Here is a 27415-nt window from a genome sequence, read left to right on the forward strand (position 1 = left end):
TCCCCTGCCGTCCAGCGCTGTCTTTGCTCATATTCTACTTGCTATAATTAATAAAATTTTAATTGGATTATGATCAATTGTGGTCTCAATTTATAACACCTGGAAGGATAAAAGACAGCTTTTTTACTTTTTGCTTGTCAACACGTTTATCTCCGATACTAAATCATCCTAATTTTTTATACATATATCTCTGAAAAAAAAAATTAATAAAAAACAGTGGCTACAGTTTGTACCATGAATAGACCTGACAGTCAAGCACAGAAGAAAAGAGTTAAAATGCTTTGGTTACTTCCAGAGCTGCAGTTTCCAGACTGCTTTATCTTCTTCAAGTGCACAAACTATACTGAGGTACTATTCTTGAGGACACAATTGTCTGCATATTTTCTTTACCAGAAAAGACCACCAGGGTAGGGTAGGGGGAGGAGACGTCACATGGGTTGATTGTCCCAGACAGGAAGGTGGTAGTCTGGTGTACTGAATCTGGCTGTGGATAGCTCTAGTCCGTGACAGATAAGAATATTTCTGCACACATCATTGGTACTAGGTGAAAAAATAATTCAAGAATATATCTGGCTTTATAATTGCTGCTATATTGCTTCTTAAATGAATGGTGTTTTTTGCTTAGGTATTTAAATAAGCAAGTAAATACATTCTTTAGACTAGAATCATTTAATGTATTTGGAAGTACCCAGGAGCTATAATCACCTCTGCCTTGATACAGGAACAGGACTTGGTTTCACACCATGTCCGTAGAAAAGTCCAGCAGCAGATGCTGAAACCCAAAGTGTCCCAAGGCCCCAGCACAGGAGTTAATTTACCAGAGTGTAAATCTAACCTGGAGTTTAGCTATGAAGAATAAAGGAATAAAGCATAAATTTGAGGCCTCGCAGATGGGAAGGGGTAACAGGGCGAGCATGAGCAATGTCCCTGCGCGCTAAGGGGCAGCTACTGCAGGACCACATTTAATTTCTGGACACTTGTGCGTCCTGGTGGGAATGCTGCAGTGGTGGCAGCTGCTTCCACAGGCCCCTGCAGCCCCGGGCGGGGGACACACCGCCCTGCCCACGCACCAAGTCGCTTCAGCGCGGCTCCGTAAGCACCCAGGCTCCCGCGGTGCCGGGGAGCCCCCGGAGCAGGGCAGCTGTCCCGGCCAGTCTCCTCGGCCCCTGGGCCTCGCTGCGCCCTGGCGCTGGCAGGGCTGATGCTCCCTCCCGGCAGGGTGAGCGTGGCCGCTGTGGCAGAGAGGCTCCTCTGGCAACAGCTGAAACCCATCGGCTTCAGGGGAGACACCTGAGCTCGCCGGGGTGAGAGGCCGCGGGCAATCCCCCGATGGAGGCGCAGCCCCCGGTGCTCGGGAGCCAGCGCGGCACACATCGCACGCTAAGCAAGTGGGGCGAGGGCTCGTTTTAGCCTGACCCGGATCCTCCAGGCTACGATGCACCGTCTCCGTCTTGCCTCCCCGCTGCAACCCAGCGTTGCTGAGGGGGCCGGGGGCTGGTCGGGCTCCGAAAACCACGTCTAGGAGCAATGCTGCCCTGCTTCTGGGGGTGGGGAACTGCCTCGGAAAAGCCCTTACAGAAGCGTATGCAGGCCCTCCCGCGCCGTCAAAGGCAAGGCAAGGCAGGGCAGGGCAGGGCAGCGCACCCCGCCAACAGCGGCTTCCCGCGGCAGCCCCCGGAACCGCCGGCGCCGCCCGCCGTACGCGGGCCGGGACACCGCGGCGCAGCACCGCCCCGGGCTGGCCGCTCTGCGCAGGCGCCGAGCGCTCAGGGCGCGCCCCGCCGCCGGTGGGCCGGGCAGGGCCGGGCGGCGCGGCTGCCAACGCGGAGGCAGCGCGGGCGAGGCGGCGGGTATGGCTCCGTCAGCCACGGGCGGGATCCCGCCGACCGCTCCTTCGCTGGGCCCGACGGCTGCCTGGCTGGGCAGCCCCCTTGCTCTCGGTGGGTCGCTGCGGCCTCGGTCCTTCGCCGCGAGTGGGAGCTCTGCCGGAGGCGAAGCTGCAATCCGGGACCCCCCTCGCTCCCCGCCGGCAGCCCCCTCGCCTCTGCCCGGGCTCCCGGCGCCGGCCGTGGCCTCGGCGGGGAATGCGAACCGCCGGGCCCCGCCGGCCTCTCCCGCCGCTCGGGTGCTTCGGCCGACCCCGCTGCTTCTCCCCCAGGAATCCCACCCCCCCAACGCCGCGGGGCAGAAGCGGGTATCTCGGGGGTACCTGGCGCTGGGTCACTGCGGGCTCGCCGGAGAGTAGCAGGACAGGGGGGCGGCCCGGGTGGGACGGGCGGGGGAGGCTCGGGGCTCCGCGGTGGCAGCGGCTGAAGTTCCTGCCGCCGGTCAGCGGGGCGGGGGCTCCTGAGGGGGAGCCGGTGCCGTCCGCGTGCCCTGTGCGAGGGCCTTCTGCCGTGAAACGGTTCTTCATGTCGCGACAGCCCCGCCCCGGCTGTTAATTTGGTCAGGTACGGCCGTGAGTTGCGGGAAGGAGGGAAGCTCCTAATGAACTCTACAAACTCGAGTCTGGGGACTACTCCGTAGTTGATTTAAGTTGAAGTCTGGTGGCTCACAAGACAGAAACGCATCAAAGAATTGCTTCTATTTCACCATCTGTTGCGAGATTAAACTTGGCGTCGGATTTAGGTGTCGGGAATTCAGCTAACTGTAACCCTTACAATCTCTGAGGACAGGCGCGCCTGCAGCCGCCCGTGGAAGTCGGTTTTCAATGACATTTGCTTTGTTTATATCTAACCGCAAATGTTGTGGTACTAGCAATCTCTAAGTGAAGATGATTTTCATGCCTGTGTAGTCTCAAGTACTTATTTGTGTGTTGTCTGTGCTTCTCGAATGTTGTGTCTAAGAGGATGCTCATTTTTACCTGGTGTGATTTTCGGGTTTGTTACCTTCAGGCAGTGTGATGTTGATAAGAGTGTACTGGGTTGTGTGAGAGTAAACTTGGTGGAAGCAGTGAACGTGGGCATGCTTATTAGCATAAAATTAAGCAATAATTGTTGCTAGTGTTTCTATACTTTTGCACATCTGTAATTTTACTTGGTGCAGGGCAGCTTGGTCAGAAGGGATTGAGATGTCTACCACCGGCTATTTGTTTTCCAAAAGCAAGAGGAGTGGGAGGCTTGTCATCCAGTCCGCCCCTCTCTTCGGTAGAGTGTAAGGAAATAAGTACTGCTAGGCACAACTGGAGCCAGTGAAATGGTGCAAAAGATACTAGCGTTATTAATCCTTTCTTTTTTCCAGCTAATCAATTTCAGTGAATGAGTTCAAGCATCTTGAATGTCAAGTTTGTGTTGACTGGTAGCTAGTGCTCTCTAAGGCCCTAATTCTTAATTTTTTTCATGTTTTGTATGCAGAGGCAAGAGGAGGAGAGGAATTGTAGATTTTTCTTCTCTTTTTGATCATGACCAGCTTTTTGGTTTTTTTTTCCTTCTGAGTTGCTTCAGTGTAAAATATTTTTTAACAGATTATTTGCTCTTTGAGGGTTGTTACTTTGGCATATTACTGCATGTTCCTACGCATCGAGATTATTATGCAGTTTACCTACTACTGGCATCTTGAAGAGAATGTAAACATGTTTTAGTAAACCAAAGGGTGTGTATACATAGGATTATACTGACTTCTTACAAATATTTATACTCAGGATTGCTTTACTGAGCTTGAAGGCAGTTATGCTGGAGGACTGTTGGTATGTCATGCGCATTGGTAGGATTTAATAATGATAGTAATAATTTAGTCTGGTATATCTAGATAAATAGGATTGTACTTAAGTAAAAGTTGGCAAGTCTAGCAGGAAATGCGAAAGCTATGAATTTTCTCCTCCCTCTGAGTGTGCCAGATACCTTCTGTCAGTTTATCTGATGTATCTTCAAGCAGGAGACGCTGGCTTTGGTTAAAATTGTTTTTTGACTTGTCTAAACTGGTGTAGATGTTAATTTGCATAAATACATTGATGTGATGTATTTGGTAGCATTAATTTAATGCTACTTGCACGTGTAAAATTACCTGTGAGATGGAATACTTCAAATCTTTCCTGAACACACCAGATAGTTTTATTTTTTAAAAAACTGGTGAAGTGTGTTCTACTAAGTGTGTGTGGCAGCTGCATGCAGTGTGTATTTTATTTGCAAACTGAAATTTGAGGAAGAAATTTCCAACAGAAATGCAAAGCATAAGTTCTGTGTATTTTTGTGGTAGGAACTATGTACTGTGTAAGTAGTGACCAGAGCAGTCGCACTATAAGCACAGAGAGTTTTACACTGGTGAACAGTGAAATATGAGCTTTTTGTCCCTGTGTATGTTTCTGCAGCTTTATCAACTGCATATTGTACCATACGCAAGGAATGGACTGAGTCTCTGTTACTGCCCTTCATACTGCAATTTGTCCCTTTTCCAACAGGACAAAACTGCTCTAGATACTCTTCTCATTTTTTTTATCATTGAATTCTTAATAATGTCAGATTCCTTCGTGGTGTGATTATTTGGACTGGCTGGGTGACTGACGAGACAATTTGTTAGATTTGGTCCTACTTTTTGGTTCCTAAGAAGCTCTGTCTGGGAGTGTAGACATTGCAGTGGTTTAAAATTGTTGAGGATTATGTGCATTGTGTAGTAATGCTTTTAGCTATAGTTTGCTGTTAATGGGATTTATCCTTACACAGGTGGTATCTCCTCTCTGAATCCTCACCCCCAGGCTTCCAGGGAAGCTTGCCTAAAACTTTTTTGCAGGCAGTTTACAGAGCGTTGATAGGGCATGTAGTTCAGAAGTAAATAGGGATTAGGAAAGAACTCATTAGGGCAGAGACATATCTCTGAGTAGTAAACCCTCTTTCCAGACCTACTGCAAAATCTGCTCAAAAATCACAGTTTTTGTGGTGACATCAGTGAGCCAAAGTCTCAGTCTCTAAGGACTCGGCAGGCTCCATCTTTTGTGGTACTATGAAAGACTTGCAGTTTTATGGTTTTGAATACAACATTGGGTAGTAAGGATGCTGTTAGGTAATGTGTTCAGGTAGGTCATCCCTGAGACTTGCTGCATGCATCTGACTGTTAGTGTTCTCAAAATAGATGCAGTTAGAACGAGCTTTAAAGAAACTTGATTGATCCTTCTGCTCCCTTTTTTGAGATACTGCTTTTGACTAATGAAGGTTTTGAGGTCTCTTCTTAACAGCAGACCTTAAAACAACCTTGCTCAACCTCGAAGGCAATTGGCAGCACTGTTACTAGTTGTCAGTATGTTCTTTCGTCATGTGGCTTCCTCTTTCTCATCAGGCTTCCTGCTTATTTCACTTCTGGTTGTAGGTTCTGATTACTACAAGGAAGCTAGACATTAAGCGGAATTCACTAACTTGTTGAATGTTCCTCTTCGATGATAGGTGTTTTTCCTTTGTTGCTCAGTTTGTGCATATTCCCTAAAGTACAATTTCCTTGAACAATAGATCAAGCAAATGGTAGGCAATGGTTTTTCTTGCTTAAGAGATTTTTTCCTCTGGAAAATAAACTTTTTTTAACCTGTTCTTTGCTGTCTCTTCTAGTTTGCCTGATCTGTTCTGTAGCTACCACCTTACTAGTAAGGTGAAGAAGCCCAAACGTTTCCTAAATACCTTTGTGTCTGTTTTATGCAGTGATATATTTTGACTTGTGATTGAAATTGCTTGTTATTTCATCTGCTTAGTTATGCAAAGGCAATTTGACTGTAGTGTCCAGAACAGATAAATACTATTTAAATCAGATAACTAACTCTTTAAAAATATATTTAATTTGAAGTTGCAGCAAACTCTTCTGTTTGTATTTACTATCATTAAAATAACTAAAAAACCTGTATTAAATCAGTACGTAATTACGATTGGGGTTCTAAACAAATTCACTGGTAAGCACTTGAATTGAGTATGTAAAAAATTAGGCTTTGATAACAGAAACCTCTACTGCAGCTCTAGTAGAATGATTTATTTTGTCTAAATAAGTTGGATGTACAGAATGAAAATAAATAGCTGATTTAGATTTCCATTCTTTTCAAAAATATCCACCACTTCTGAAATGCCAAGGGACATAAGCTGGCCATTTTTGGCATTTTAATTAATTTCACTAAAATTCCATTACCTAAGTAAAGCTTTTAAAAATAAAGCTAGTTTTCTTAATTCATTGAGAGTGAGGTATTTGGTGTGTATTTAGGAAATCAAGCTAATGAACTTTTTTTTTTTAATTTATGCCTGAACTTAAAAGTGTGTAACTTAAAATCAAAAGAGTTTCACTTCAAATGATACTTAAAATTAAGGCTTTACTTAAAATGAAAGCTTACATCTATCCACCTTGGATGTCTGGCCTGGAGGTCAGGAGCATTGTAGTTTAATGCAGTTCTACTTCCCCTAAGGCCAGGAGAGGATGAAGGACTAGGTATGATCGTCAGGTGCCTTTTCCTTGTTGTTCTGGCACTGTCAGCTTAAGTAGTCCTTTGATTATGCCCTTTAAACCACATGTAGGTCCACATGGTGGAATGAACTAGAAGTGATCCAGGTATGAAAGAAAGAAAAAGGGAAAAACCCAACAAAAAAAACCAAGAAAGAATTAAAGCAAACCATATTCTTAAGTGCTCTTTTTTCATGGATGGGTAAACCTGGCACATTAATTGTGAGGAGGAGGAGAAATGTATAAGCTGATGTTGCTACTGAGACATGTTTCCCAGTTATGCTTAGCTGAGATGTTTGAGCAGATCATATGCCATATCTGAGTATTTACTTTGTCTTGTACTTAAATATATTGATCATATTTAATTTCCTTAATTATTAAGTAATGTTAAGGCCAACGATAGTTTGTTTCTGCATACTGTGAGGTTGGTAGCTATGTTTTGGTTTGGTTCCTGAAAGCAGGAAATACAATCATGCAACTCCTTGAACTCTGTGGAGAAGAAGATAGTGAATATGTACTTACTTTTAGCAGGTAGATTGCTGGAACAATCAAATTCTTGAAATGTCAACAAAGTTCTTTATAAGGCATGCTGTAAGAAATAAATGGCATAGGCATAGTGGGCAAAATCCAGAGTAACCAGATAGGATTCTTGATCAGCAGAGCAGAGAGAAGATGACGTCATTATTTATGGGATATTTTCTGTAAACTAAACAATAAAACACAACTAGAATGTGCTTGAAGTAATCAGCTGGATGTAGGTTATACTTAAGTTTAGCATAGGAGGTTTGGAAAAATAAGTATAATGCATTATTTTAATCCTGAGGTTTATATTTCTTATATAACAACTAGACAGGCTTGATCTTTGTTACAACAAGGATTTCTTTTTCAAGAATCTGATTTGTTCTTCAAGCAATATTAAATATTTCTAGATATTTCTCTTCTGCTTCATGTAAAGTTTGAGAAATGTCTATTTAGATCAATGCTAAAGGCAAAGCTTTGAGTTAACTGGGGTGCATTTTGGGGAGGTCCTAGTGATCATGCCAAGTGTGAAATCTTTTCAGGTACATGCAGCTAAAACCAAGGAAAGAGTAATTCTGTAATTCTGTGCAAGCAGAATCTGATTTTGTGGTAGTAGATAATAAAGGAGGAATTGTTCTGACCATCTGTTTACAGTGAGAAAGAAAATAGGTGTGGAGGGCAAGCTTATTACCTTTGTAGGACCTCTAACCATGCTTTGTAGATAGTTGTCTACGTACAGTTAATCCTGCTTTTTGATAGTGGGATGAGGCGGGATCAACTTCTCTAAGGTGCTCCCATCTCTCTTTTCTGTGAGTTTACAAAACTTTAAGAAGAAAAAGACTTTGTTACAGAGTAATACCTTTGCTTACATGGTTGGCTCCAGCTTTATTCTTTCTGCAGCCTTCAAGAGGTTGTAGTCTTAGAATATTTTTGTGGTGAAACTTTATTTTACTAACATGGAGGGAATACAGTTTTTAACTAGAATGTTAACAGATATGTCTAGGCCATGTAAAAATTGCAGTTTAATGAAGGATGAAATACTTTTTCATTCATGTGCTAACTTTTTGATCCTATATTGTTTCCTAAAGGTGGTGTAAAATTTTCTTGAGCCTTTGGTGTGGTGGAAAAACACTGTCTTTGTGTCAGTGTAAAAACTTGTCTGAGATTTACTGTACCTATGTTTTGCTGTTTAGGTAAAGATTAAGTTGGGGCAGACAATATTCAAGTTCAATACCTAACACTAATTTTTAAGCAGATGAGTACATGGGATGTGAATTAGTAGCATGAATGCAGTCTGTGATCTATGGGTTAAGCAACGCTTTAAATGTGCTGAATATTGCTCCTAAATCTTTTTATATTACATATTCAAGTAATTTTGATATGTAGACTGGTATACAATGACAGGTATATAAAAATGCAAAACACTGAAGCAAATGAATTTCTATATGAATTGACTTGAGTCAAGGAAGATTGCTATGGCCTGAACTTGTCATTAAAAACCATTGTGAAGCAACATCATACACCGTGAGGATGAGGTAGACTACTTGCACTCTGTTAGTAAGCATAATATGCCTCTGGGGAAGAGGAATAGGGAACATACAATGAATGATGTAGCTATGACTTGGGACATAAAATATATTGCTCATTAGCTAGGCAAACCTTGTTTATGCATTGTGTCATAACTGCTGAAGTTTTTGAGGGTGGTCATTTTGGTATGTGTAGGGTGTTTGATAACGAAAGCAGAGTGCTTCACTCTGCTTATAAGGTTACCCAGCACCAAGTATTTGACCAGCTACTTCATTTCTTCCGGGATATTTTTGGTTTGCTTTTAGTGAATTTTTACATTTCTGAACATAAAATTAATGGCGTCAAGCAGTTTATGGACTTTGTGTAGATTATGTATTTATATATGAATATAATGTTTTACTAGTAATAAGCAAAATACCTTACAAAATTTTTTGTATCTTGTTGAATTTTAATGGGAGAATTAGATTTTTTGGAATCTAAGGACAACTGAGGAGAAATCACAGTTATCTGTGTATGCTGGAATGTTAAAGTATCTATGTTTCTTAATGCATTTTGAAATGAAAAAAATACTTTGTTTTCCTGCCCAGTTCAAAAGCTCTTTAAATCTCCATGCAATTAGTGGACTAATCTATGCTACAGAGTATTCGGTTGATAAATTATGAGTTTAACATCCTTCTGTCAGGAAAAGAAATGCCAGTTGAGGCCCAGTTCTGGCATTTAAATTTTTTTTTAACTTGTATAGGTTGCGTCTATCCTTTGAGAACTTGTCTAGACTCATTACCTTTTGACTGGGGTTTATATTGTGGCTGGTGAGGTTTTCTCATTGGTGTTTCAGGTGGCAGTCTACAACCAGAGGTACTAAACTAAATCATAAAACAGATTATGTAGGTAGAAAACCAAACAGAAAACAAAGAAACTCAAACAATGGTCCTTACCATGCAGATATTGATAAGTGATACATATTAGGTAGGCTGGGAGTATATCTGTGAGACAAAAACTACCATAATAGTTTCTGATGGTTTTCTTTTTTAGAGGGTAGGAATGGTATTTAGTGATTGCTCACCAATGATTTGTGCTTCTGAAAATGCAGTGTAGCTCTGTCACTGGAGTTGCTTGTGAACTTGGTTCAGGTTTATATATAACTTTTTCTTGTTTGCTGTGAACATTTAATGGCATTTGGGATCCATTTTCCCATTTCCTTTGTATAATTGTTTTCTTCTGTTGACTCTGCAGCTTTTGTGAGTCAGCTTTGTATTTTAAATTGTATGTATGTTTTCAGTGGCTATGTCAAGCTGATGGGGTTTCAAGTTGATGATTTAAAAATAATTGTCCAGGACGTGTTTTTTTTTTTTGTTGTGGTTTGTGTTTTTGTTTTTGTTTGGTTTTTTTTTTTCCTTTCCCCATGTCCTGCCCTTACTTTTGGAACATACTCTCAGACTGCAGTTACTTTAGGAAAGCTTTTTTTAGATGTATGAATGTACCCTTATTCATGGTTGCTCATTCCCCCACTGAGTTTATTCAGTATCTTGATTGCCTTGATAAAGCAGTTTGCCAAACCACAGGTCATACTGTTTCAGTAAAACGACTGCCTAAAAACTGAAGACTTTGAGTCTTTTTTTTCTTAAACCTGGTCACCTTGGTAATCCAGTTTAAAACTCTTTCAGGGCTACAGTGTGACAGGAACACAACCACTGGGGTAGCACAGGACTGAAGGGGAAGGGACCTCTTAAAGCTACTTTGCATCCGGAGAAATTGCAGTGAACTGCAACTTGGAGAGTCTGAAGCAGGGGCCTTTAGCCATCCAATAAGGCCTACTTGCTCTCTGGGTTTGAAGTGGGAATTGCCTACCATGGTTTTGGAGAAAATACTAAGAGGTGTTATTTGTTCGAGCAATGCATGCCACTCCTGCCACAAAGAGAGGTAGAAAACATAAGAGTTGAGTCAGATTAATGTTGTGCCCCTCCCACCCGTTAGCTTGACTAGTAAAGTGGCTGTTGATGTCTTAAAAATAGTGCAGTTAGGTCTTTTTAGTAGTATCCATTTTAAGAATAAATAGGAATGTGCAGCAAAATCCAAAGCATCTGCCTATTTTTGCCTTGTATTTGAACATGAAGGTTGCTTGTTCATTAATACCCTTCTGAGCTTGTGGTGTACACTGTTTAAGTTGGATTTCTTAGATTCTGAGATGCTGTAGTCATCAAAATAATACTTCCCTGGTGTGATGGTTTTTCTCCTGCCTGGAAAGTAAATTAAGCTATTCCGTGTGATTAAGTGGGGGACTTTGTAGCTATTGCTACCTGATGAGTTAGCAAAAATAAAATTAAAAAAAAACACCAAAAAACCAAACCCAAAACCCTCGTATATTTTGATGTATTAAAACATTAATTATGAATTCTTAGAAAGCAAATAAACTGTATGTAAGATCAACTTTCCCATTTATGTGGTTGTGTACATTACCCTTTCCTGTTTTTTTCTTCCTTGTAGTGCAGAACAACTGTAGCCTTAGAGTGTTAAATTGTGTATATTAATCAATGTCCTGCTCAGGCATAAGTTAATGCTTCTAAAAGTTACTTATCTAGTAAATTCTTTATATAGTTATATATAGGATTGCTGGCCCCTCTTAAAAGTGAATAGCTTTGATTTTGGGAGCAAGATAGACCATCTGGCTTTGTCCAAAGCAAACATCCTGAGATTTTGTTTTAACGTGTAGCCTTGTGATCTGTTCACTTACATTTCTTTCCATTTTCCTGCATTTCTACTATTGTATAGAAAATTAGAGAAATGCTTAATACACTTTTCCCCCTTTTTGCTATTTGAGGTTTTATCAATTGTTATTTCAAAGAAGTTGCAGTGTTTTTTCACTTTGAGCAAGTCTTGTGTATTACTTACTTCCAAGTTTTCCAGGACAGTACTACTTTAGAAAGAAAAGGTTTAGTATTTTGACATAAAGAAGACTAGGGTAAATACCTAACGACAGGTTTTTAAATCTTTTCTTAGCTGTCTGTCACCTGACTAGTATTTTTCAAATACAACTTAGTTAAACAGCTAAAGCAGTAGAGGTGTTTGTAGAATAGGGATCTTCAGGCAGTTTTCTGGAGGCTTCCATTACTGTTCTTTTTAAAGGGAAGGATTTGATTGCTCTAGACATTTCTATTGTGAAAGGGGCAGTCATGTAAATGGTTTTCTCAAGAGTCTTCACTCCTTCAACCAGTTTGATTAATGGAATGATTGTGAATTAACTTGTCTATTTTAATAAAACCAGATGGAGAATGGATTGAAATAGTGTTAGATATTTTTTTATTGGTCTTTTTTTGTTATCATTCTTTCTTAGTCAGAAAAATTATTTTCAGCTGAAGTGGAGAAGAAGAATAGGGGGTAAAAATGCAGCAATATTCTTGCATGTTGGAAGAGTAATATTTGTCTTTATTATGTGGGATGAGGAGTGTACAATAGAGACTCAAGGAATTTTAAGTATGCAGACATGTATTTTCTTGGATTTTGCTGAACAGTTGAATTTGTATAGTTTGATATATGAGTAGGTACTGAGATTTCAATTTATATGGGTATCTTGGCCATATACAAACATTGGACCAGGCTGCCCAGAAATGTTGTGGAATGTCCGTCCTTCAGATAGATCAGGTTGCCCACATAAGCTCTAATGAGAACTGCTTTTAGCAGCATTTGGGCTAATGAATTTCAGAGGTCCCTTCTAATGTAAATATTCTATGCTTTTGGTAGTTCAAACCCCCAATCTATAACATGGAATACACATCTGATAAATTCAGACCGTAATTGAAACAAAAATGCTTAGTTGTGGGTATAGAGTTAGTGTGTGCCTATGCTGCAATATAAATTCTTTACGAACAAAAAGAAAAGCCTCTTTCCCATCTTGTTTCAAGTTTAGATTTGGAAACCCATTTTGTGTTTAAAACGAGCAAAGAATGAGCCCACCTGATGCTGATGAGAGTAAGTGTTCTTTCCACTGTTAAGAAAAAAAATGAAGGCTAATTCTCTTGTACCTGATACTCTTTGTTTGCAAGGGTCAATACTAAATCCTGTACTTACTCTCATATTAGGGAAGTATCCATGTTTTTGTGGCAATTTTGCATGAGCTTATGACCAGAGGAGTGGTATGGAGCTTTCTTCACTGATGGGAAGAAGGAACAATGGTGGTGTTATTCTTCCGTGAAGTCCTCTTGTTGAGGCTACAGGCCTATCAGGCTCGAATATTGTTTGTTCTTTGCTGTTACACTGAAGAAGTATCATGGGGGTTTTTTGTATGTAAGATGTTTTGTAATTGTTTTATGAAGAGGGAATATCAACTGTTACAGGTGTGAGTTTTCAGCCAGTAGGGTTCGTGTTGCCCATTCAAGTCCTCACAGAAGGTACATCACATTGATGCTATGGGGATTTGGTCATGCTTGTAATTTTCTAAATGCTTTGAAGTGTTTTACAGTATATAGTAATAACTGTGTTTATTTATGTAGATAATGCAGAGTTTCTCCAGACAACTACTTCGACAACTAAAACTGATGGCAAGGCCGAACACCTAGAGTATATTGCCTTTGCACTGGTTCCTGTTTTTTTCATCATGGGTCTCTTGGGGATCCTCATCTGTCATGTCCTTAAGAAAAAAGGATATCGTTGTACAACAGAGGCTGAACAAGTAGAAGAAGAAAAACTTGATGAAAAAATAGGTAATCAACAAGTCTAAACCAGCTTTCTATTTCTGTACACTTCAACTTCTATGGAATAACTTATTGACATTTCTCTGGCTATATTTGACATAAAAAAATTTAAGAAAAGTATTTTTATTACTTTATGTCTGTTGGGTTTTGATCTTTGCCAGTTAAAACTAGGAGTGTTCCAGTTTCCCATGCAAGTCCTCTAACATCAATTAAGAGCTTAGAGGGATAAAAGTATCCAGTATATTTGTTTGTAACTATACACTGCAATTGGAGTCACCAGATTGCTTTTCTGCATTCCACATGCTGTTGCTGTTAGAAACAAAGTGTTACTGTACATAAGTTTATCTGAGGAGTGACAAAAAGCTGCTGTTCAAAGCCTGAAATCTTAAGTTTTATGTTTAGCAATCTTAATTTATTCCTGTTGTGCTGTCATTCTCATCGCCCTTTTCATGAAACTGAGTCTTTGGACTGACTATGTTCTGCTTTATGTAATGTGGGTTGCTGGTTATCTTCTCTTAAAGATACCTTTGTTTTTGTTCTAATGTTTGTTCGTTTGTGCTCTTGTCTTTATGGTTCCTTGTTCCCACCTACTCTTACTTAAAAAAAAAAAGATGACACAACAAACCCAAGAAAAATGTTATCACTTGGGAAAGGCTACAGTAACCTGATATAGCATTTGGCTAAGTAAATACAAGGGCCAAGTCACTTGTAAATACTTTGGGTCTCTTGCTTTCTCTCAAGTAATTACTGTCAGTAGGTTCATAATGAGTGCAAGTTACGGTGGCCATGTGGTGCAGTAATGATGCGTTGGTAATGTTCTTAAGCAGTTACTGCCTGGGGCATGTATGCAGTGAATGGGACTATTTTATCTGTTAGTTCACCCGAGGGGTAACAGCAAGGTGAGCAGTAATGAAAGGGGGACAACGTTGAGATCTTAGTTTAGGGAAGTACCTGTGTCTGTTGCATTGCAAAGTTGCAGGTATTAGGAAGAAGATGAAGCAAGGGTACAGAGAGGGGGAAGCCCCTCATTTATTATTTAGGCAAGACTCTAAACGTGCCTCAATCTTGTGATTTATGTATATATTAAATAAAAGTAGCTTTATAGTTTGAGGCTGGAGTACTGTGTTCAGCTCTGGACCCCCTGAAGTAAGGACATGGACCTGTTGGAGTCAGTCTGGAGGAGGGCCATGAAGATGATCAGAGGTCTGGAGCACCCTGATCCTGCGAAGACAGGCTGAGAGAGCTGGGGTTGTTCAGCCTGGGGAAGAGAAAGCTTTGGGGAGACCTTACAGTAGCTTTCCAGTACCTAAAGGGGCCTACAAGAAAGCTGGAGAGGGACTTTCTGCAAGGGCATGTAGTGACAGGACAAGGGGTAATGGCTTTAAACTGAATGAGGATAGATTGAGATTAGGTTTTAGGAAGACATTCTTTACTATGATGATGGTCAGACACTGGAACAGGTTGCCCAGAGAAACTCTGGATGCCCCATCCCTGGCAGTGTGCAAGGCCAGGCTGGATGGGGCTTTGAGCAGCCTGGTCTAGAGGACAGTGACCCTTCCAACCCAAACCCTTCTATGATTCTATAACAGTTTGAAGGGAAGGGCAGAGCTGTGCCTCTGTTGTTCGGTTTCTCAACCCGATCTTTCCCTGCCTTCTGAGGTTATGCTGGGGAAGCTTTCAGTATTGTTAACAGACGCAATTGATTCCAAAAGTATTGTCATGATGTTTCTGTGTTAAATCCCTTGCTCCTCTAGTCATATGAGAATATTTTTTTTAATTAAAAAAAATATTCAAATGTTGTGTCCTTGTAGATGTGGTGAAAAGCTGTAATTTAATCTCTCTTAGACTAGAAGCTGATAATACCTATTTTAAAATAGTAACTTGAGAAAATTTAATGCTTTTTTTTGTTTCTTTTCCTCCCAATTGTTAGGATTAGAAATATTGCTCTCTTGTTAGTCTCCTCCTTGATAACTAGAGAAGGAATTTTGACATATGCTTGTGAAAATATTGAGTTTAAAGTTTTAGATGAGTATGTCAGAGCTGATGTGTGGATTCCATAAACTTGTGTTTCTATTTTTTCCTGAATAAGGATTAAAAAGTCTTATCTAAGCTTTCTTTCCAAAGGAACAACTGATCTTGTCTTTGTTTAACTGTAACTACTTCTGGTGTTTGTTTTTGTTTTGACTGTTTCCTTATTGTGTTTTTAAATAACTAGTTCTTGATTCAGAAGGCCAAGATACTGACAAAATATTTATTTTCTTGCACAGAAATGAATGAAACATTACACGAGAATAGTGACACTGTGGGTCAAATTGTTAACTACATTATGAAAAATGAAGGTATAGTATTGTGATATTGAAGTTATGAGCCTTTGTGGTGGTGGTCTGTAACAAATTTTTTTCAGATACTTTGAAGTACGGTATGGTACGTTCATGTGTTTTCATTTAGTAACCATTTTGCACATGCTTAACTCTTTGAGATTGCCTTCAGAGGCAATAACTTCAAACAAAACTGGGAAGTTTTTTTCACTTACTTAAAATTATTTTGCATGGTAAGTTTAGTTTGTGAATTTCTTGATGTCTTAACTATTTGGATTTTTTTTGTTTTGTTCGTACTTTTGTGAAGTAAAAGCTCAAGGCAGCTTTCTTAATGGCAACATTTAAAATGTGGAAAACTTTGTTTTGATCAGATTGAACTTTTTGTCTTGAAATTATTTTTGCAGCTGTTGGATGAAAGATGTGCGCATAACTGAGACAATAAGGTAGACTAGTACTGACGAATTCTGGATATGGTAACTCTGTGTTCTGTGTGCAAAGTAAAGAATAAAGAACAAATGACTAAAAAAATAAAATCATAGTTAAGCAGCACATGGAATGCTTGGTTAGCTCAGAACATACTTGCCTAGTAGAGGAAACATTTAGGACACTGCATGTTCTTATAATACAAGAACCTTTAGCCCTTTAATTTTATGTTTGTATAAATTGCAGTTTCTGAAGCATTGAACTGGCTTTGAGTTACTTCTGAATGAAGACTATTTCTCTGGAAAAATTGTATTTTTGGGTTTATTTGTGGGGTTTTGTGATTTTTTTTTTTTTCTTAACTGTTAGTGCTTTCAGCATGTGTATTTTTTCCTTGAGGTTGGGATTAGGTAGATCATGTGGTTTTTAGAATATGTGAGCAATTGGTAGTTCTTGGCTGATACTTAATTTGCATTTTGTAGGGCTCGCTTAAACCGGTGTTTTTAGCCTGAAGTTGCTTCATACATGTAAGGTGATGGCACTCCTGTGGTCAAATGGATGTTTTAAACTTTTCAGAGATCTTTATTTGGGAGTGTTATGCAGATAGCTGTGTTATATGGCTTGTATTGGGGCCGAGCTTTGTGTATAATACGAACTGTAATTTTAGTAGCTCATGTTAAGAAAATACCACAGAATTATATTAACACTTCCATTTGCATAATTTTCTCTCATGCCTTTTTGGAGATACAGATAATAGTCATCTTTCTTTTAGATGAAATTTCTTTGAGGACCTTTACTTTTGTTGTTTGTTTTTTTCTGAAGCTCGAGCTGTACACTTTTGAAGAGTTCTATTTATTTTCATTGCAGCAAATGCTGATGTGTTAAAGGCCATGGTAGCAGATAGCAGTGTCTTTGAACCTGAAAGGTAATTATTCATCTTTCTAATGCATGTTACCTGAGGCAACTAAAAACATACCCTTTCAAAGGATTTTATTTTCTGAGCACTTTTAAGACTACATCTCTTCCTTGAGTTATCGGCTAAGAGGATAATACTTTGATTTCCTTGTGGTGTCTCTGAGTCACTAAATTTTAATGTATGCCCTGGGTTAGTAACTGGCTTTTCTGGTTATGTGTTGTAGGTGTGTGATATGGATTTATTGCTTTTTGGGGTAAAGATTTAGAGAGGCTGCAAATACTTGTTTACTTTAGGGTGAAGTTATTTAGTGCAAAGCTACTCTGACTTGAAAGAACAGAAGCAGCACTCATTTCATTTGTATGGATGCTAACTTAAAATAGACATTTCTTTCTGTCTCCTCCTGGTTTACTTTTTTCTTTATAATTGTGGTAATATGCATTGGCTGGCCTACCTCTCTTCCCACCCACCACCCCCAATACACATCTGTTTAGAGGGTTATGTAGAGGAAGTAGTTCAGCCCTTGAGTTGCAGATGTATCATTTGTCTAAAAGTAGTTGGATCTGTACATAAATATCTTTAAACTATGTCTATACTACTATAAATACTCCTCATATGTAACCCTGCGTTCTTATTCAAGGCAGAGAAGATGAAGGCTCAGGTAGTACTGTGTCACTAATAAAAGAAGTTGCAGTGTATGGTTGTAGCAAAACAAAGAGTTGAGTGTGCAACAGTTTACCAAGTTTTAACAGTGAGAGGCTTGGTTATTGAAAAAAAAAAAAGAGTTCTTAAAGCACAGCGAAATATTTCTTTGAATTTTAACTCAATCTTTTTGTGTTGGCATGCGTGATGTTATTTTGGGAGTTTTAGACTGTTGTTTCAGTGGTGAATTAATATGCAGAAAGGGGAAGGGGAAAAATGACTGATGGCTCTTAGATGATTACTAACAGATACTCCTAAAGCTTTAGTAACTCAAGTGCAAATTCACTGTATTTCTTTCTAAGTTTGGTGCACTATGAAATGCTTCCTCATGAAAGGTATAGTAATGGCTGAGTAAAATCTGCATTTCTGCCACTTAAAACCTGTTCAACATCTGAAGCAGATAGGAACTAATGGCTTTATTTCCCTTAATAACATTCTTTTATTTATTTGAAGACCATTACATGTCTCCTGTCAATTTCTTTGTTTTGAAAATAAACATCCAAGTAACTCCAGTTTTTCATGGCATGTTTTAGTTCTTTAATTTGTTCTTTCTATTCTCTTTTGGAGTCTCTTCACTTTGTTAATATTTTTCTTGAAATAACATTTCTGAAACGGGATGGAATGATCAGCTGAGGCATGATTAATGTTAACTTTAGGTTAACAGGCTATAGTCCTGTTAGTTCCTTGTCTGAAGAATGATCTTATGGCTAATTGCTTTTTAATCTGGGTATGTAAAGTTTTTCTGCTAAAGCACAGAAACTTTTGTTGTCCTTAATGCTAGACATCCAGTATTTTTAAAAAAGATTTACATATGTATGAATGTCTTTCACACACATGCTCTCCTCTGATCATCCTAATCTCTCAACTTGTCCTCTACAGTTACTATGGGCGACCCAAAGTTTATTGGTACTTTAGCTATTCTTCTATTCCATTACCCAAGGAACTGTTTAAAACTGTGAATATAATCAGTACCAGAGTAACCACATTTAGTATGTCTTTCCAGTTTCATAGTGAACTGCTGATATATAACTTCTGTTACCTTATGTGACAGTAATTTCACCTTGATGCACTGAGCTGTAGCTTGCTTTAGGAGAATGTGTTGCAAGACAGTGTCAAAATAGATGCTGAAGTCCAAAAACCTGCATCTACTGTTTCTATCTATTTGCTTTTCTGTTTTGGAAGAAAATTAGTTTGTTTTGATATGCTCAATAAATGCCTTTTGGTGGTTGTACTACTTTTTCTTTCTTTAAAAAACATTTTTCTTCTGAAGCTTAAGCTGAATGATCTGTTGATTCCTTTTGTCTTCATGGTAGACAGTTTTGCTTCTTTGCAATACTGTGGGACTATGCTTTTTGAGTTCTTGGAGATCCTGTAACAATTCTGAAATACTTTCTGTAGTACTCTTCTGTAGAGGAATGAAGCTGGGTTAATTAACATTGCTAACATACAGCTGTGGGCTGGCTTCAGGGCGGTGGGTTGGCTGATGTGGACAAGGTGCAGCTGTGGCTGGTTCTGTGAAGTGGTTGGGCAGCCAGTGAAGAGAGAGCAGCCGAGGAAGAAGAAGCAGAGAGAAGAGAGAGAAAGCATGCCCTGGGTGAGGAGAGACTAGGAGAAGGCAGCAGGGGGACTGGTGTGAAGAGTATGTTGGTATGTGGTGGTAAAAGGCCTTGTTGCAGCTTGATAGTTTGGACTGTGATGCTCTTCTACTGATGAAGACATCTATTTAGCTGGTTAAATTTACACTTTGTCACCTGTTCTCTTCTGTTTTAGCCAGAGTTTTTATTTCCTTGCCCTTTATGTTACCTTAACCACATGACTGCAGCTGAATTAATTTACAAGTGATTTTTAACTGCAAAAAATATGAAATTGGAGAGAACCTTAAAGCAGACTTTCTCACAAATGAATGATCCCTGAAAAAACTAGCTATTCATAGATATAACTGAAAGTTATGTTTTATCCTTTTTTCCTTTTTAAGAAACAGGATTTTATAGTAAACATTAAATTTCCTTTATGCTTTTACCTACAGCCCTTTATCTCCTACCTCTCCTGGGAGTCCAACGAGTCCAGGATCTCCTTTATCACCTGGTGCTGTTCCATTTAAACACAGCTGCAAAGGCCATCACTTCCATACTGTTGGAGGAGTGGTAGAAAAGGATGTTTGTACTCGTTGTAGCCACAAACGATGGCATCTTATAAAGCCAGCACACAAATCTAAAGAGCACAGAAGAAGTCGTCTTGGAGAAGTCACAGTCCTTTCTGTGGGAAGGTAAGACTTACGTCATTTTACTGTACACTTTCCTTTGGGACACTACAATCGCTTATGTTGGATCATGTATCCATTGATTTTACTCTGTTTATAGCATCAGTGATTGTTTTTTGTAACCCCATTACTATTAGACTGAAGTTAGTTTTGGAAGACGTAGATGTGATTTTTTTTTTTTAACTATGTAAATAGATGGCAATTTACTGTGAGTATAAATTTAAAGCTATTGCTCTATTGATCCTGGCTAAAAAGAAGCAAGGATTGCACACTAATAAATTTCTGTTTCTTAATTTGGTGTTTCTCAAGCAAGTGTGAGCTATAGAAAACATTTCATTCTGGTTTATTTTTAATTTCTAGCTGATGTTGTCTTAGAAAATTATTGTTCTAAGTAGTAGTGTGTAGTCCATGGATTCTACTTTAAAACAATTCCCTGAGAAAATGTGTTTCAGCAGTAGTGAGTGTTAAAAATATATGTAGGTAATGGGAAGGAAGATTGCTCTGAAATGAAGCTGTCTCTGTGCAGGTGTCTGCTCTGATGTAGAGGTCTTGGGACCTGAAAACGTGTTGCTGCCCATACACTGGGCCCTGAGAGCGATCTGTGGGGAAATACAGCTCAATCTTTATTTTGTTTACATCAGATTTAGAGTCACAAAAGTGGAGCACAAATCGAATTCCAAGGAACGGAAAAGCTTAATGTCGGTTACTGGCGTGGAGAGTATCAATGGTGATATGCCTGTCACGCCTGCAAAACAGGAAGTGAGTGAAGCATCTGCCATGCCAGTGAAACAGGAGATGCAGGAGAGGAGAAGCTTGGAGTAAACTGCAGGTATCAAACATTGGGAACTCATTGAAAGTGGTATGTTACAAAATAAGTGAAGATAATCAGTAAAGGCAAATGAAGTTGAAAACTTAACAGATCTGTGTGAAAACTCATTTTTCAGTTTCAAAAGTCTGTAAAAATTAATTGGATCACTCAGTTAATGATAAATTGGTAAAGGCTAAATTGTCCATCAAATTCTTATCTAATTGTTTATTTAGACTTTGTAATTACAGTAGATGTTGAAGTAAAAACTATTTTGTGGTGGTGGCATCACTGGTCTGAGAAATAAAACATCTGCATATTAATTTTTGGCAATAAATGATGTTTCAGATTCAGTGGCAGTGTCGTACCCAAAAGAAGCAAATGCTGCTGACAGCTGCATCACTAGAACAACTACGCTGCTGCTTCTTGTGCTTGCTGGCCCTGTACTGTGTGCTTGTATAAGGTGACTGCTTACTAGATATTTCTCTGATAGATCAGTGGAGCTTTGGCTGATTAGAAGGGAGACGTGAAAATGATCCATCACAGGCATCTGTGGTAGGTTACTAAGCCAGGAGATTGGGTTTTTCTTGTGAGCTGTTAAACTTCAGTGAATTGCTTCAGGTACTCCATTAAGCATGTTAAAAAACCAATGTCAGGCGTCCTTATGGAATGCACCCCGACTACTTTTTAAATTTTTTATAAGACTTAATGTTGGTGGAGAAACCCTGTAAGTCAATATGTTTTGCTTCTAACTGTGATAATCTGAAGGGGAAAGGTGAATTTACACAAATGTGATTCAAAATACAGGGCTTGACCCTTGGAAGAAAGGAGTTCTGGGGTGACAAAACAAATGCGCTGGGTTTGAAGCAAGTGAACAAAAAGTGCACAGTGCCAAACTATGCTGAGAGAGGATAAAATCATGTTGTGTCAGCTCAGTCCAGTTCCAAACTCTAAGTAACTTCAAATAGAGGAGGGGAAATGCACAACTGGAAATTGGGTATGTTTAAAAATTAACAAGACCCTCAAGTGTCTTGAGACTAAATTCTGAAAGGCCAAAGTGCAATATGTGACCTTTTCTTTATATCCATTGTTTATTCATTAAGAAAACATTCTGTAACTGTATTAACTTAGAAAAGAAGACAAAGTAGGAAGCTGGTATGCAATGTGATACTTCCTTCCAACCTTTACTGGCAGCACAGGTATGACTACTGAACTAAGCAGAGTGTATTCCTCTGGAGTCTGTGCCTCATCGTTAAATTACACCATTTTTTTCAGAACCATTGCCATAGAGGAAGAAAGACTTGGAGATGTGGTATGCTTCCAAATGCTTAAAAAGCTGTGGAGGGTAATGAAGTAAATTGTTCTTTTTGCTCAGTGGGTAAAAAAGTAAATAGTAGGCTAATTTGCAAGGGGATGGAGTTCAGGTTTCAAAAATTAAGAAGCTGGAATAAGCTGTCGTATCTCCATTGCTGGACATTTGTAAAACCAGACTGGACAAGTGCTTGCCAAAGCCAGTGTAAATATAGCTGGCCCTGTGCTGGAGGCAGGTGATAGATGACTGTATGGATGACTGGGGTTTTTTTGTTGTTGTTTTGTGGCAAATCATAGCTTTAGAGTGGCTGCAGTCTCAATACTGCTCTGTAATCTATGAAGGATCTGCAGATGTCAGTGAAAGACAAACTTTACTCTTGCTTTCTGATTCAAAATTATGTCCTGGTACTCAGGGGTTTTTTTTGTTGGTGTAGTTTCTTTTTCATTTCTTCCCTTTTTAAAAATCAGTATTAGCTAAATGTAATAGAAAATAACCTCTTTCTTCACTGGCTGCAGTGGCATTTTCATGCCCAGCTAATTGTTTTGTTACTTCTGTGACTACTTTTTTCTCTTCTGTGTCTCTAATGGTAGCATGATTGGACTGTTCGTAATGTGATTTTTGACTTAAAGGTAAACTAGTTATCTTCTCTTTAAGCATTAGAAATAGAAAGAAAAGGGCACTTATTGAAACAAATTCAATTCCAGTGTGCTTTGATTTTTTTAAAAAAATACTATTTGAAATCTCTCTAAAAATGTTTGGTAGTACAGTTCTATTTATAATTTGTTCTTTCCTCTCCTAAATAAGAAAGCTGTTCCCTGTAATTACCTAAAGATTGTTCTCTAAATTCAAACCATTACTAATTTAATCTAAAAATAAGCTGTTCTCTAGAGAGATAAGATAGTATAGCCATAAATATGGCAGCTTTTTATTGTAGAACCTCTCTTAGGGTTAAAGTATCGCCCTTTCTGAAAACAAATGTTCTAATAGCAGAGAAATAGCTCTGTGGAATCTCTTCTAAAGGTCTCTCCAGTCCAACAGTACTATTCTGTAAATCATCTGGGAAACTAGCCAGGCCTGTTTGATGTGCACTACAAAAACCAAACAGATCTTGCTTGAAAGGCTATGGTACTGTTCCCTAGCATGGTTCTAGATCAGGTTTTGTCCACTGTCGTGAAAAGCTGTTCACACATAAACAGGCAGTGATTAAACCTTTACTTCAATTACTTCAGACTTCTAATGAATTATTATAGCTTACTTTACTGAAACTGAACAAACTTCTGTGCCTCCAGCCAATAAATTTATGATAAAAAAGTGTACAGTTTTGGAGAATGTGGCTCAGACCTTCAGATGCAGAGGAAGAAGGCAGACACAAATGTGTGTTTAATTGCTGCCAGAAAAGATTTGTTCCGGCATTTGGAGGCAGTAGATTTGTGCTTTGCGGCCTGACTTTAACTGCTGCTACTGAGAGTTCCTGTATGAGATGTAATTCCTGAGCTGAGTGGTACTTGAGTGACATATTGTTGCTGGTTACTTTTGTTCACTGCTACTGTCGAGTTTGGGTTTTTTTTCCCACTAAACTGACATGTCCTTGTTATTTTCTTGAGGTGACCTCTGCAGTGTTTCAGCTTATCCTAGCATCTTGCTGACTGCTTCATTTGAAGTTAGAGCATGTCTTGTTCATATTCTCAGCAGACTCCCATTTCATCAGTTAAGTTTGTTTAAAAAATGCTTAGTGACATGAAAAAAAAAGTAGCAGATACACAGCTGACTGAAGTAAAAATTTTGAGCTGAGCTCTTGCACATCCACTGTGAGGTACTGGTGCTGTGAAGCTATGTAACATATTCCATCCCTAGTGTCCTTCTCAAAATTGGGTGTGCTTTGCACTGTGATGTGATTTGTCAGTTTGTGTGTGTGTTTGTCATTTTCATGAGTACCAGCTGAATTTTTAGTTCCTCTCCTTTAGGATTTCACATGCTCAACTGGCAATATATGGCAACCACTTTGTGCGATTGTGGCGTTTTTTTCCATTTCAGACCATCTGCTAAGTTTCTAATTAGTGTTCCTCCTAAGACTGATTTTGCTATTTAGATATTATATTTTTATATATATATATTATTTTTAGAATAGTTTTCTTCTCTTGCAGGTGGAACTTTTAGAAGAAGCTTTTTCTGCTAGCACTTTGAAGAAAACTGAAAACTCCCAAGAGATGCATACAGTTTTTGGCACTGTAGCATTTTGCAAGTTCTATGATGGCATCCATGCGAGGTTAAACACTTAGTGGTTTTTCACCAGTAAAATCAGTAAGATTTAGACACTTAAATACTATTATGTTGTGTGGACCTCGTACCAAATGTTGGGCTTCATCTTGGAAAGAAAAAATACATGTAAGTCTTTGGACAGGAAAGGTAAAAGCCTTATCAAATCTTTTTTTTTATTTTTTTTTTTGTACTTAAACAAGCATTTTTAATGAGCTCAATATTATGAGTAATATGATTACCCTATGGATAAACTGTGTTTATCCCTCTGGTCCATCTGGATTTTTTTTGCCTCTGTTCTTCCCCTCCAGAATTGACAAGTGTTTGCTGAAGATAAAAGCCAGCCTTTGGAAGATGAAAATACTCTTTTAATCTAACTGCTAGTAGCCAAGCAAAACATACAAGGAAATAATCGTCAGCCAAAATCTGCATATGTGCCTTTAGTACATAAGCCCTCAGACTCTGTGAAGGGTATTTCACAGTACAGAGTGGTTCAACTATATACAGATGTTAAATTAAATTGTTGCCTCCCTGCCCCTTACTTCCCACTTACTACTTAACATAGGCTGAAGAACATCTTTTTCTATTTAGTTGGGTAAGCTCTTGGGAAGGTTACTTTCCTCAAGGCCACTTGTTCGCCTATTTTCTTGTAACTACTCACTCATATTTGAAGAATGCCTAATAGTTTTGCCTTTTTTTTTTTTTTTTTTTACCCACAGGTTCCTTATTAAACTAAGGCAACATATTCAACCATTAGATAAGGATATGGAATATTTGGCATTAAAAATTTATGGAGTATATTCTAGACTAATTCTGAGTGGCTTTACTGGACTGAGAGTAGCTGTTTTCACTGGCACCAAAATCTTAAGCCAGTGTCACTCCGTTCATATTTTAAGTGTGACTTACTGCTAAACATACCAGGGATGGTTTTGTGATTTTAATTTTTTTGTCTACTTATGATCTCTGCTTTGTCCTGTTACTTGGTTTTGGAAGGGAAATATTTGCAATACTTAGCAAACTTTGCTGTGTAATAGAAACTGAAAAATAACATTCTGAGTGCCTAAGAATATAAGCTCTAATGTAATGCATTTTAGTAGAGATTGCACTATATTCTGAGAACTATAAAGTAACTTAATCTGCTTTATGAACTCAGTGAAAATCGTTGTTTTGAAATTGATTTGTTTTAAATTAATACTTTCAACCCTTTTAGTTGAAGTGCTCTAAACTGTTTCTCCTTCAGATCTGAGAGTCTGGTTTCTTCATCAGTTTATGCAATGTTAACAATCAACGTGCACAAACATAAAAATTAATCTTCTTATGTATTAGATACTTCCACGTCTCGTCAAGGATAAATCAAAGTTGTTTTACTTTTGCTGAAAGTATGTACATCTGATTGTGTTCCTTCTACTTGTATCCATGAAATACTGACTGGACTTATCAATATATACTTTTCACCAATGCTGTATTTGCCAATATAGCACCCCACCAAAGCTCTGAAAGAATGAGCGGTTTATTATTCTTTTTAAAATGGGTATTTTTAGGGATAACGTCCATCCTCGGGAACTCAAAATAACTCCTTGGTCAGGACTGGATCTTGCTTGTTTAGTGTCCCTGCTTGCATTAATTTAAACCTGGCTTATGAAATCTCTTCAATATTTTTAAGCATAACATAAACACCAAGCTCACCTTACAGGCATATGCGTTTAATATTCTTGTATTTTTGTCTTCTTCAAGCCTCACTTGATTATTTGCATGAAGAGCTAATACTTCTGGAATTTAATTAGCACCGGTTATAGTAGTTAGCTTTCAGTTTCCAAGAGATTGAGAGCTATGAGTATAAAATGTTACTGGAAAAAGGGAGTATTGGGCAAAACCAGGCAGTTCAAATAATTTTCAGAAAGAAGATACACAGTTATAGACTGTCCCAAAAGCTTTAAAAAAAAAAAAGTGTGGGGGAGGGCATTTTGATAATACTGTGTTTTGATATGTGATGGGTTAGTACTGCAAGTAAATTTGCCAAAGGATGGAAAAAAGTTTAAACAGAAATACATATTTTTTACCTAATTTAAAAGTAGTTTCTATTTTGATTCCATTGGAAATATGTAGAATAAAAGAAATGAACTTGTGTTGGATATGTAAAACATTGTTTACCTATACAAAATACCTAAGGTATTACAAGACATGATATATGCAAAAACTTAATTTGTGCATTGATACTTCAATAAGAGGATTTAGACACTCTGCCTGTTTCATTGCATTTAACACTACACTCTATTTGGTAGGGGTGTGGATATTGACACAATTAGTTTGCCTTTCTTAAATTTGCATATCGGATGTATTTTTAACTAAAAGGTTTATATACAACTTTTGTACTGCCAAGCAGTAAATAAAAAATATTGGTTCTTAAGCTTGCTCGTGACTTCCTTCAGCCTGTGTCCATTGTGTGAAATTTAACCTTTGCATAGTCTTAACGTATAATGCAATCTCTTTGCATCTTAAGCTTTTTTTATGGAGGTAGTAAGAAGGATAGGTGGTTGTGTTCTGTATTTCAGAGCAGTTTTATTTTCTTGGGAAAGGACAACTGCAAATACTAGTTCCATTTTACATGGGAAAGAAGAAAATCTGTGCTTTAATCCAAGTTGGTATCTGATAAAAAACCCTTTACCTTTAAAATATCAAGACTTAAGGTTTTTTATTATCTGACATGGAGTGGTTTTTTTTTTCTTCTAAAAAAACCACATTATCTTTCTCAATTGTTTTGAAAGGTATGGAATGAAAAATTACAAATGGCAGGAAGCTCTTTGTAGTTGCTTCCTCTCAGCCTGTGTCCCTCTGTGATACTACAATGCTTAATTGGTTACATTATGTTCTCACAGATGACTACTGTCTGTAAACGGCATTAAAAATGAGCTTTGCTGTATTAACAGTGTGAAGTAGGCTCAAAAGAAATTGTTGTGGCTAGCTGAGATGTGTAATTATCAATGTACCATCCTGTTTGCAGGGGTTTTTGTCCTTTATTTCAGTATTCCTGGCTGCACCACACAAGGTTTGTTTTGAGGTTTGTATTTGAATTTCAGAGGTTTATATTCAGAATTTAAAAAAAACACCCAAACCCCCCTCAAACAGTCCCTCTAGGCCTTGATTTTCAAAGACACTCAAGATACTGTTGATTGTGAAGCTTCTGGAGATTGGACACACTTTGATTCTCATTTTCAGGGATTTTTTTTTCTCCTTTTGTTCTTCTACATAACAATAACTGGAGAGTAATGTATTATACTACTACGTAATTCCTT

At 38.5% G+C, this 27415-nt stretch overlaps 2 protein-coding genes across 3 annotated transcripts in view; one reads left to right on the forward strand and one right to left on the reverse strand.

The window, feature by feature from the left end:
* C1H4orf19 (chromosome 1 C4orf19 homolog) overlaps nucleotides 1–27415 on the reverse strand; it is a 92496-nt gene that overhangs the window by 11598 nt on the left and 53483 nt on the right. The window lies entirely within an intron of this gene.
* RELL1 (RELT like 1) lies at nucleotides 1775–26529 on the forward strand. Of its 2 annotated transcripts, none has more exons than XM_040587770.1 (7): nucleotides 1775–1940; nucleotides 12936–13145; nucleotides 15404–15475; nucleotides 16742–16799; nucleotides 19516–19755; nucleotides 20391–20608; nucleotides 24011–26529. In XM_040587770.1, exons 1-6 carry the CDS (start codon nucleotides 1853–1855, stop codon nucleotides 20569–20571), a joined length of 849 nt encoding a protein of 282 aa, XP_040443704.1. In that variant the 5' UTR covers nucleotides 1775–1852; the 3' UTR covers nucleotides 20572–20608; nucleotides 24011–26529. The 2 variants fall into 2 exon arrangements, with proteins under 2 accessions (XP_040443704.1, XP_040443694.1); XM_040587760.1 differs by having other exon boundaries at nucleotides 1776–1940; nucleotides 20391–20578.

The sequence above is a fragment of the Falco naumanni genome, chromosome 1, assembly GCF_017639655.2.
Source record: "Falco naumanni isolate bFalNau1 chromosome 1, bFalNau1.pat, whole genome shotgun sequence".
Taxonomy (NCBI): domain Eukaryota; kingdom Metazoa; phylum Chordata; class Aves; order Falconiformes; family Falconidae; genus Falco; species Falco naumanni.